General features: G+C 42.6%; 1 protein-coding gene across 5 annotated transcripts in view; it reads right to left on the reverse strand.

The window, feature by feature from the left end:
* Window positions 1–12,580, reverse strand: part of GOLGA4 (golgin A4) — a 168,740-nt gene that overhangs the window by 90,575 nt on the left and 65,585 nt on the right. For all 5 annotated transcript variants that reach the window (XM_056520352.1, XM_056520353.1, XM_056520350.1 and 2 more), the window contains 3 exons: window positions 4,775–4,873; window positions 2,670–2,790; window positions 678–865 (listed from right to left, as the gene is read on the reverse strand). In XM_056520352.1, coding sequence (XP_056376327.1) covers window positions 678–865; window positions 2,670–2,790; window positions 4,775–4,873 — 408 coding nt within the window. The remainder of the gene's footprint in view (window positions 1–677; window positions 866–2,669; window positions 2,791–4,774; window positions 4,874–12,580) is intronic.

Consider the following 12,580-nt stretch of genomic DNA (forward strand, 5'->3'; position numbering starts at 1 on the left):
GATTTGTCTCCCTGTCCCAGCCACTGACCCCCCACATTCCACCCATGCATGATGCTGCCACCACCTAGTGGTGGTGGCAGCATCATGCATGGGTGGAATGTGGGGGGTCATACTTTACTGCAGCAATGGTAATGGGCAGGTGATAAGCAGTGTCTTGTTTCCTCCAGACATGATGCATAGAATTAAAAAGGTTAGAAAGTTCACTTTTGGTTTCATCAGACCAGAGAATATTGTTTATTTCAGTATGAGAGTCCTATAGGCATGCTTTCATGAATCTTTTACTGAGCAGAGACTTCTTTCTGGCCACTCTGCCACAAAGCCCAGGTACAGTGCTGCAGTGATGGTTGACTTTCTAGAAGTTTCCATTATCTGCACACAGGATCTTTGCAACTGAGCCAGAGTGACCACTGAGTTCTTGGTCACCTCTCTTACTGAAACCCTTGTCCTTCCCCCTCCCGATTACTTAGATAGCGGGGTTGGCCAGCTCAAGCAGTCCAAGTTGTTCTAAACTTCTTCCATTTACAAATTATGTGGCCAATGTGCTCTTGGGAACTTTGAGTGCAGAAATATTTTCTACTCTTTCTCTAGATCTGAGCCTAAACAAAATCCTGTCTTTACAAAAGATTACAGAACAGAAGCATATATTAAAAAAAATAATAATAAATTACCACATGTACCTTAACTTTTTCAAGCTCTTGGAGCCTCTCCTCGAGTTGATTCTGTAGAGCTTCTTTTTCACTGCTTAGCTGTGCACACTTTTCTTTATGTGTCCGAATCATCTCTTTACATCTCTGAAGGAGGTTCTCTTGGCGTTTAACTCTAACTTGCAGAGCATCAAGTGTGTTTGCCCCATCAATGCTTACATCTTGGGGACAAGAACAAAAAAATTACATCTAATTAAACCCCATTTGCTGAATGTTAACACATTGTCTATAATGAATAATTTCAGCACAAATATTTTAACCCCTTAAGGACCCGGGGTTTTTCAGTTTTTGCATTTTCGTTTTTTCCTCCTTACCTTAAAAAAATCATAACCCTTTCAATTTTGCACCTAATAATCCATTTGATGGCTTATTTTTTGTGCCACCAATTCTACTTTGTAATGATGTCAGTCATTTTACCCAAAAATCTATGGCGAAATGGAAAAAAAAAATCATTGAGAGACAAAATTGAAAAAAAACAACACAATTTTGTAACTTTTGGGGGCTTCCATTACTACACAGTACATTTTTCGGGAAAAATGACACCTTATCTTTATTCTGTAGGTTCATACGGTTAAAATGATAACCTACTTATATAGGTTTGATTTTGTCGTACTTCTGAAAAAATTCATAACTACATGCAGGAAAATGTATACGTTGAAAATGGTCATATTCTGACCCCTATAACTTTTTTATTTTTCCGCGAATGGGGCGGTATGAGGGCTCATTTTTTGCGCCGTGATCTGAAGTTTTTAGCGGTACCATGTTTGTATTGATAGGACTTATTGATCATGTTTGATTCATCTTTTCATAATATAAAAAGTGACCAAAAATGCTAAATTTAGCAATTTTGAATTTTTTGCGCGTACGCCATTGACCATGCGGTTTAATTAACGATATATTTTTATAATTCGGACATTTCCGCACACGGCGATACCACATATGTTTATTTTTATTTACATTGGTTTTTTTTTATGGGAAAAGGTGGGTGATTCAAACTTTTATTAGGGGAGGTGTTAAATGATCTTTATTCACTTTTTTTTTCCCCCCAATGTTATAGCTCCCATAGGGGGCTATCTATAACACTGCACACACTGATCTTTTACATTGATCAGTGGTTTCTCATAAGAAACAACTGATCGATGATTCTGCCGCTTGACTGCTCATGCCTGGATCTCAGGCACTGAGCAGTCCCTCGGCGATCGGACAGCGAGGAGGCAGGTAGGGATCCTCCGGCTGTCATATAAGCTGTTCAGGATGCTGCGATTTCGCCACGGCGATCCAGAACAGCTCCCTGAGCTAACCGGCATTGTTTCACTTTCACTTTAGACGCGGCATCCAACATTGAATGCCGCGTCTAAAGGGTTAATAGCGTGCGGCACCGCAATCAATGCCACGCGCTATTAGCCACGGGTCTCGTGTTCGAGGCCGGGCCGGGCCCGACCCGTTGTGACGCCGTGGCCCCGCGTTATAGATCGGGAGCGGACTCATGACGTACGCGTACGTCATGGGTCCTTAAGAGGTTAAAGGACATCTACAGCAAAAGACAACTAGTCCCCTATCCACAGGATAAGGGATATGTGTCTGATCGCTGGGGGTGCGACCGCTGGGACCCCCGCGATCTCCTGTACGGGAGCGGCTAATGTGCGTAATGGTACGCCCCCTCCCCATGCAGTTCTATGGGAGAGAAAAGATATTGGGGGAGATTTATCAAAACCTGTGCAGAGGTAAACTTGCCCAGAGCAACCAATCAGCTTGCTTCTTTCATTTTTATGAAGGCCTGTGAAAAATGAAAGAAGCAATCTGCTATGGGCAGCTGGGCAAGTTTTCCTCTGCACAGGTTTTGATAAATCTCCCCCATTATTTGTACATTTTATACATACTTAAGTGCATACAAAGTATTTCTATGCATGCTTCTTATGCACTTCATTCGCAACCTACTAATTTTATAGGTGCTTCTGAACTTACCAGGTGTGGGAATGCTGTCTGCTTCTGCTTCCTGTCCAGTGCTCTGATTTTCAGTCTCTGACGAAGTGACTGATGCCTCTGGCTCCTGTCCCTTTCCAAACCGCTGTTTAAGTAAAGTTACCTGAATTAAGTAAAAACAGCAGTCCGTCTGTAACACAGCCCTTACTGAGTCGTATACATATAAAGTGCCAAAGATAGGATCGGACCCTTTCAAATTTAGTAAGAAAAGGTATTCCTACATTTTTCCCCCCTACATTGAGCCATATTATGCATGTGTAGATGCAGTCTTCTAAAAAGGAGTACGATTTTTTTTCCTGCATTGTGGTGTGATAGCCCTGTCTTGCACATGATACAGATGAAATAACAATTGGCGCTCGACTCTCTTCATGAAGTGATAATTAAAAAGAGCAGTTAATTACCAAACTGTACACAATGCAGTTTTTGTACTGTCTTCTGACCGTCCATGGTCACATGGGTTTGAGTAAACCGTTTAACTGCAAAATTCTGTGGCCTTAGACCCTATGGCTGCACAATTACTGTATTTATCAGCGTATAACACGCACTGGCGTATAACACGCACCCCCATTTTAACAGGGAAATTTAAGTAAAAAAGATAAAATGTGAAATAAATGACTAAATGCCACATCATCCCCCCAACTTCATTTTCTTCTACACCTCAGTTTGGTCCTGTCCCCTCCAGTGCCACATCATTCCTTCCCTTTTTGTGCCACATTTACCCCTCTCATTGCCACCCCCAATGTCTCATCATTTCCCCGTCATAGACCACCACTAGCCATACAGACATTAAGCCTTTAGTGCCTCCCCCACCATCATTTCCCTGTCTCATCATCGCCCCACCCTGTCTCATCATGTCCCTCATCATTCCCCCCTCATTCCCCCCCACCCTTTCTCATCATCCCCCCTCATTCCCCACCTCATCATTTCCCCCTGTCTCATCATCCCCCATCATTCTCCCCCCCTCATAATTTCCCAGTCTCATCATCCCCCATCATTCCCCCCCCCCCTCATCATTTCCCCATGTCTCTCATGCCCCCCCGTCTCATCCCCCCCATCATTCTCCCCCCCTCATCATTTCCCCGTCTCATTCCCCCATCATTCTCCACCCTCATCATTTCCCCCTGTCTCATCATCCCCCCATCATGTTCCTCCTATGGCATCCAGTGGTCTTCAACCTGTGGACCTCCAGATGTTGCAAAACTACAACTCCCAGCATGCTCGGACCGCCAACTGCTGTCCGGGCATGTTGGGAGTTGTAGTTTTGCAACATCTGGAGGTCCGCAGGTTGAAGACCACTCTTCCCCTTTCCTTACTTGTCTGCGCTTCGGCTGTCTTGCAGGGTCAGTGAAGCAGATGAGTTACGTCCTCTCCCGGCTTCTCTGTGCGGCACGTCACTTTTCGGCGGAGACTACAGGAAATGAAAAGTGACGTGAGTGATGCCGGGAGAGGACGTAACTCATCTGCTTCACTGCCTGCAAGACCCTCCGCCTGACCTGACCTGCCAAAGCGTAGACAGGTAAGGAAAATAAACTAAAAAAAGCAGGAAAGAGGGAATGATGAGGGAGGGGGAATGAAGTAAAAGTAAAAGTGAAACTCACTTGTTTTCTCCTGCACTATCCACAGGAACTGGTGGATAGTGTGGGAGACACTGATTAAAAGGTAGCGCAGATCCGGGCAAGGTAGGGCTCATTTTATTCAGTGTCTCCCGCACTATCCACCACACCAGTACCTGTGGATAGTGCAGGAGAAAACAAGGGAGGAGACGCCGCTGGTCACTGATTTAAAGTGACCGTAGCTGTGCTGTTAATACTTAACAAGCAGACGCTGCTGCGGCTGCTTTAAATCAGTGACCAGAAGATTTATTGGCGCATAACACGCAGGCAGACTTTTTGCCTTAAATTTAAGTTTTAAAAGTGCGTGTTATACGCCGATAAATACGGTATATAGGAGAAAGAGCAAGCTAAATTGTATAGCCATTAAAAAAAAGTCACAAACAAACCATTCAGAACATTTTTATTTTTAACTGCATCTCGACCAGGTGTATTCTACTACGCCAGAGTCCTTAGCCGGATGCAGCAGGTCATTACCTGAGTTTGCAGCACACTGATTAGCTGGTCCTTCTCCTCCAGAGAGGCATCAAATTCTTCCTGCAGGTGTTTTTTGGCTTGCTGATCCATCTGAAGTTCCTATTGGAAATTATTAAGAGAAGTTGTCTTGTGAATCTTTTCAACTTTCTATTACAGTCATGAAAATTGCTTTTCAGATCTGTAATTTATGGATTTGCCTATAATACTATTTTCAGTTGAATAAATACTGTCCTGTAGAGGACTTGAACAGAAATCTCAGACTTATTTTGTTCACTGTTACTCCAGATTAAGCTGTGGTTAAAGAACATGCCACCCTCACATCCAGCACAATAGGAGACATTTATCAAAACCTGTGTAGAGGAAGAGTGGCACAATTATATCAACCAGATTGCTTCTTTTATTTTTAAAAAGGTCTCTGAAAAGTAAAAGCAGCGATCTTATTGGCTACCATGGGCTACCGGTTTTGAGAAATCTCCATCATTATATTTATATTATAATTTTAAAACTATTTAGGCAAAGTGGTCAGGATTGTAATGATAGATGGTCACACATAGTACATTTTTCTAGAAGCAGACAAACAGGGCTTTTCCCGCCACAACCGTGTGTGTGAAAGTAAGGTTTGGAGGTGAACCCGTGCGTCAGCAGGGGTGTGGAAATTAATATAAAAATAAATAAAATAAAAAAACACCTGCTAAATTGGGAGCACAATCTACTTGTCCCTCATGACAATCCATCTTTTCCGTTTTTGCACTCTCGTTTTCTCCTCCTCCTCGCCCCAAAACAGCCATAACTCTTTTGTAATGACACCTTTAATTTTTCCATAACATATGCTCCGAAACAAAATATAAAAAATATTTGGTAAATTTTTAGGCAAAATATATAAAATTTATAATAAAATTAAAAAATGTAGCAAATTTGGTGGTTTTCTTTATTGCGCCATTAAAGTGGTTCTCCGGTGCTTAGACATCTTATCCCCTATCCAAAGGATAGGGCATAAGATGCCTTATCACAGGAGTCCCGCCACTGGGGACCCCTGTGATCTTGCACGCAGCCCCCCACGTTTATAATCAGTCCCCGGAGAGTGTTCGCTCCGGGTCTGATTACCGGCGACCACAGGGCCGACGGCGTGTGACGTCACGCTCCGCCCCTCAATGCAAATCTATGGGAGGGGGCGTGATAGCTGTCATGCCCCCTCCCATAGGCTTGCATTGTGAGCGGAGCGTGATGTCACATGGGGGCGGAGGCGTGATGTCACACGCCGTCGGCCCTGTGGTTGCCGGTAATCAGACCCGTCCGGGACTGATTATAAACCCCCGTGCAAGATCACGGGGGTCCCCAGCAGCGGGACTCCCGCGATCAGGCATCTTATCCCCTATCCTTTGGATAGGGAATAAGATGTCTAAGCACTGGAGAACCACTATAACCTTGTGGTCAAGCTAACATGTTATTTTGATACTTTAGGTTGGCCTGATAACAGCAGCATCTAATTTGTATATTGTGTCAAATTTTACATACTTTTAAAAAATTCTTAACTTTTTAGATTTTTTTTATTGCCATTTTCTGACCCCTATTTTTTCGTATACGAGGCTGTATGAGGGCTAATTTTTTGCACCATAATCTGTTTGTATCAGTACCATTTTGGTATTGATCTGACATTTTAAAATAGCTTTTTACTTTTTTCTGGGATGTTATAAGAAATTGCAATTCTAAGGTTTGGTATTTTCTATTTTACAATTATGTAATTTACCATACAAGTTACATAATGTTATATTTTAATAACTCTGACAATTACGCACGTCTAACAAATATGTTTATTTTTATTATGTTTACATGTTTTTTTAATATAGGAAAAATGTTTTTTTTATATGGGAAAAGTGGGTGATTTTAACATTTAATATGAAATGGGTAAATGTGTCTTTTAACCCCGTTTTTGCACTTTCGTTTTTTCCTCCTTACCTTTTAAAAATCATAACCCTTTCAATTTTCCACCTAAAAATCCATATTATGGCTTATTTTTTGCGTCGCCAATTCTACTTTGCAGTGACATTAGTCATTTTACCCAAAAATGCATGGCGAAACGGAAAAAAAAATCATTGTGCGACAAAATTGAAAAAAAACGCCATTTTGTAAATTTTGGGGGCTTCCATTTCTATGCAGTGCATATTTCGGTAAAAATTACACCTTATCATTATTCTGTAGGTCCATACGGTTAAAATGATACCCTACTTATATAGGTTTGATTTTGTCGCACTTCTGGAAAAAATCATAACTACATGCAGGAAAATTTATACGTTTAAAAATGTCATCTTCTCACCCCTATAACTTTTTTATTTTTCCACGTACGGGGCGGTATGAGGCCTATTTTTTTGCGCCGTGATCTGAAGTTTTTATTGGTATGATTTTTGTTTTGATCGGACTTTTTGAGCACTTTTTATTCATTTTTTAATGTTATAAAAAGTGACCAAAATACGCTTTTTTGGACTTTGGAATTTTTTTGCGCATACGCCATTGACCGTACGGCTAATTAATGATATATTATTATAGTTTGGACATTTACGCACGCGGCGATACCACATATGTTTTTTTATTTATTTTTTTACACTGTTTTATTTTTTTTATGGGAAAAGGGGGGTGATTCAAACTTTTATTAACACTTTTTTTTTGCAGTGTTATAGGTCCCATATGGACCTATAACACTGCACACACTGATCTCTCATCCTGATCACAGGCGTGTATTAACACGCCTGTGATCAGCTTTATCGGCGCTTGACTGCTCCTGCCTGGATCTTAGGCACGGAGCAGTCATTCGTCGATCGGACACCGAGGAGGCAGGTAAGAGCCCTCCCGGTGTCCGATCAGCTGTTGGGGACGCCGCGATTTCACCGCGGCGGTCCCGAACAGCCCGACTGAGCAGCCGGGATACTTTCAGTTTCACTTTAGAAGCGGCGGTCAGCTTTGACCGCCGCTTCTAAAGGGTTAATACCACACATCGCTGCGATCGGCGATGTGTGGTATTAGCCGCGGGTCCCGGCCGTTGATTAGCGCCGGGACCGACGCGATATGATGCGGGATCACGGCGCGATCCCGCTTCATATCGCGGGAGCCGGCGCAGGACGTAAATATACGTCCTGCGTCGTTAAGGGGTTAAACTTTAAACTTTTTTTTTTTTGACACTTAGGGGACTTTTAAGAGAAATTATTAGATTCCTCATACAGACCAAAGCAGTTCTATTGAACTCAATTGATCTGTGAGCTCTGTGCTCCATTGATAAAGCCTGGTCCAACCAGGCTTTATCAATGACAGAGCCATGGTCCCTAAGGAAGCAGATGTAAGCCCTACGGCTACCTCTACAGTGGATCAGCAATCTAAAGGGTTAATAGCCGGCCGCAGCGATCGACGAATGCTGGCTATTAGCGGTGGCCACCAGCTACTGAAATCAGGGCCACCGAGTATGGAGCGGGCTCCAGTGAGGAGCCCGCGTCATGAACCCTGAGCGCTGCCGTGCTTGTCAGTGGCTTTCAGGTCCGGCCCTGCTTACCCTAGGCAGGGATAGAGGCCAAAAAAATTCACCTGCCAGTCGGGCGATAGGATTTGCACCTCCTTGGTTAGTCATGTGAGCTTGCTGGGCCTGCCTCCAAACCTTACTGCACACACAGGGCTGCGGCAGGGAAAGCCCTGTGTGTCTGCTCATAGCCAAATGTGCAGCGGATTTGTGGGAAAAAAAATCTGCATATGTGCTATGTGTGACCCTACCCTTAAAAAAAATTTCTTTTTTTTAATATTCCTAAAAAGCTAGTCCTAAAAGTAGCAATTTCTTTTTACTGCTAGTACTACAATACTACAAAGTCCAGTGCACTGTCTATCATGACAAAAACAAATGTAGTACCCAAGCTTAACACTCAGCCCATTTGGGCCTTAAGGACTCAATACGATTAAAATGATACCCACGATAACATACTTTTCTATTACTGTTGCGCTTAAAAAGAAAAAAAAAAATCGCAAGCCGTTTAACCAAATTAGTATGTTTAAAATCCCCCTATTTTGAAGACCTATAACTTTTTTATAACTTTTTTTTAATTTTAAAACTATAAAAATTTTTGGGGAATAAAATGTTATTAAAATGCAGCTATTTTGGACTTTTTTTTTTATGTTCACGCCTTTCACCGTGCGGTATCATTAACATTTTATTTTAATAGTTGAGATATTTACGCATGCAGCGATAGATACCAAATATGTATATACATTATTGGGGGAAGGGGTTTTTCACTTTTTCTTTACTTTTATATTTACATTTTAATAGTCCCCATAGGACATAGCACTGATCAGTATTATCAGTCATCTTCTGTTCTGGTCTGCTCGATCGTAGACCAGAGCAGAAGACCCGTGAAAGGCAGCGGAGGCAGGTGAAGGGACCTCCTGCTGCCATGCTGGATGATCAGATCGCCGTGGCAGCGCTGCGGGTGATCAGATCATCCATTTTAGCGTCCGCAATGCTGCAGATGCCGTGATCTGTATTGATCACGGCATGTGAGGGGGTTAATAGCTGCTATTGAAAAAGGAGTCTCCCCGAAATGCGTCTAGCACTCTACCCTACCCTAATGACCACCTATAGGATCCAATTCAAGTTATCCAGACTTGCAACAGCTGGAACCCCCTGCAATAGGGACCACTGTTTGAGACAAACCCGGAAGTGCTCACTCCAACAAGTGAACGCCGTCCATACACGGTATTTGGATCATCACTGCCTGCGTCCACTCACCACAGCTGCTTGCCGCAAAACTCTCCACACCATCAGAGGAGCCCTGAGACTTTACTGCACAGACGCACCGGGCCAGCCGCCGAGCAGAGCCAGTCCGTTCCACGGAGCCCAGCACATCAGGTGCTACCATCTCAGGGATACAGAGCGGTGAGTGGTGCAGAAGCACCAACAACTATCTACCTACCTACCTACAACTATTAACTTTTGTTGCAACTTACGATACTAACTCTGACACCATCTGTTACAATCATTGCGATCAGAACACTCGCTATACTAATCTGCCAAAAGCTATGGCCAAAGTCTACTGATATTCGGTCAGCAACAGACTAATAACTGCTATACAATAGGTGGCTGCTATATGGACTAATTATTTTTACTATTAATTATTTTCTATAATTTTTTTTTTCTTTTCTACTTTTTATCTAATATTATGGTATATTATCATTGCATTAATTTGTATGTTGTCTAGTCCATAGCAAGGGCCCTGCTTGGACTATTCTGTGTAATTTAATAAAATACTGTTATATATACAACCAGTCATATCCCAACTATTTCCTACTCTTACAATTCTACACCACATTTCACATACAAATATATACCTTGAGGTCTGCATCCATTTCTTTTATTGCTTTCACTAATTGACACGTGGGTTACGTGTAATGCAGAAACCTCGGTACATATTGTTTCCACATCTATTAGTGTGAGCCCCCCAATCTCCTTTTATATTATAGTTCATAACAGAGTCTGTACCTGTGCTTGATGGCTGGTCTCACAATTCTTATTTGATCTTTGTTTAAAATTAATGTTATCAGGTTTTTCCAGGTTGCAGTGCGACCTGAGACATTACATCACTAGTCAGGTGTTAAAGGGAGCGTGAGTGCTTTAATGGAGTGACCGCTGGGTTGGTGGGAGATCATTCTCCACAGGGCTTTATGTGTGATGATGTGTGGGAGAGAGATAATTCACCTACCACATAGAAACAAGGGATCCTGGGGATTGTAGTTGGAGGGAGGGAACAAGAAACAGGAAATAGCCAGTTCACAAATACAAGCCAGTAGCGTGATGGGGACACTGAATACGGCCAATAACCATCAAAACAAGCACTTGCTAAGCATGTCCATTTCTGCCTGGCAGGTAAGTACTAAAGTCACCTTATGTTGGATAAACCCCTTTAACACCTTAAGGAAGCAGGGCACACAGGTACGTCCTGCGTCTGGACCCGCACTTTAAAACACGCTCACGAGCTGTGAGCTTCATACCCTGTGGTTTGCCATCAGCAGCCAGGACCAACGATTAATGTTGGAAATCGCCAATTGGGACGATGTTCTGCATTAACCCTTTAGACGCTGCAATCAAAGTTGATTGCGATGCCTACATTCAGGAAATTAGCTTGTCAGCTAGCTCAGCGGGCTCATCAGGACAAAGTCTTGCGGTCCGGTACAAAGGACAGCAGGAGGGCCCTTACCTGCCTCCTCACCGTCAGTTCAGTGCTCCAGGAAGCCTCAGCAGTCTGGCGTGATGTAGCACGGATTACACGCATCAATGTAAATAAATAAATGTGAATAAGCTCCCTCCCTAATAAAAGTTTGGATCAGCCCCATTTCCCATTTTATAAATGTAATAATGTAAACAAAAATAAACAAATCATATGTGGTATGGTCGCGTGTATATGTGTCCAAACTATTAAAATATAAAACATTAATTAAATCGCATGGTCAAGGGCGTACACTCAAAAATAAATACCAAAGTCCAAAACTGTGCATTTTTGGGTCACTTCATTTACCATAAAAATAAATTAATAAAAAGCGATCAAAAAGTCCCATCAAAACAATAATTGCACAGATAAAAACTACAGACCATGGCGCAAAAAATGAGCCCTCATACATCCCAGTTATAAGGGACAGAGGAGGACAATTTTAAAACATACTAAAGACTTTGTATGAAAAGTTTTAAAGTAATAAGTAAAATTAAATAAAACCTAAACAAATTGGGTATCGTAATCGTATGGACCTACAGAAGAATGATAATATGTCATTTTTACCAAAAAGTGTATTGAGTAGAGGCAGATGCCTCATTTTCTCTCTGCTCCTTCCTTTGCACACCCTATTAAAACTAAATTTCCCAGCAGTCCTCACTAGAGATGAGCGAACTTACAGTAAATTCGATTCGTCACGAACTTCTCGGCTGTTGATGACTTATCCTGCATAAATGAGTTCAGCTTTCAGGTGCTCCCGTGGGCTGGAAAAGGTGGAAACAGTCCTAGGTGACTCTTTCCTAGGACTATATCCACCTTTTCCAGCCCACCGGAGCACCTGAAAGCTGAACTCATTTATGCAGGATAAGTCATCAACTGCCGAGCCGAGAAGTTAGTGAGGAATCAAATTTACTGTAAGTTCGCTCATCTCTAGTCCTCACTGCCAACACCTTTAAAGAGGAGACACAGCTTGGTGTTGTGATTTCAGAAGAAGGCGTGGCTTCACGATCTACGATTGTGGGAGGATGACTTGGTTGGACGATGCTAGAAAGGCAGCGTGGCTTACAAGGCAAGGACGTTGAAAGCCAGTACAAAGTGTCCCATGATCTTTCTCGGTTTTAGGGGGGGGGGGGTGAGGAGACTGAGTGGATGAAAGATGACCAAGGTTTGACTCTCCCTAACACCTGCACAAAGTATGGGCAAGTAAGCATATGTGCTGAATAGGAAGAGGGGATTAAAGGAGTACTCTGTCAGGTAAGAGATATCAAAATTAAGAGGCTGAAAGCAGCGGAAACAGGCAAGTTACGCATTTGCGTAAAACAGCGCAACCATGCATGCTACTCTGTTTACGTAACTCCTTACTTAGCTTACAGGGCTATGCCATTTGTACTTTTCCCATTAAAGTCAATTGTACTTTTGAAAATTTTGTAACGTCCCCACTTCGGCTATGCCCACAGACAGGATTCAGGAAATTAGCTTGTCAGCTAGCTCAGCGGGCTCATCAGGACAAAGTCTTGCGGTCCGGTACAAAGGACAGCAGGAGGGCCCTTACCTGCCTTCTCACCGTCAGTTC

This window comes from Hyla sarda, chromosome 5 (genome assembly GCF_029499605.1).
Source record: "Hyla sarda isolate aHylSar1 chromosome 5, aHylSar1.hap1, whole genome shotgun sequence".
NCBI classification, from domain to species: domain Eukaryota; kingdom Metazoa; phylum Chordata; class Amphibia; order Anura; family Hylidae; genus Hyla; species Hyla sarda.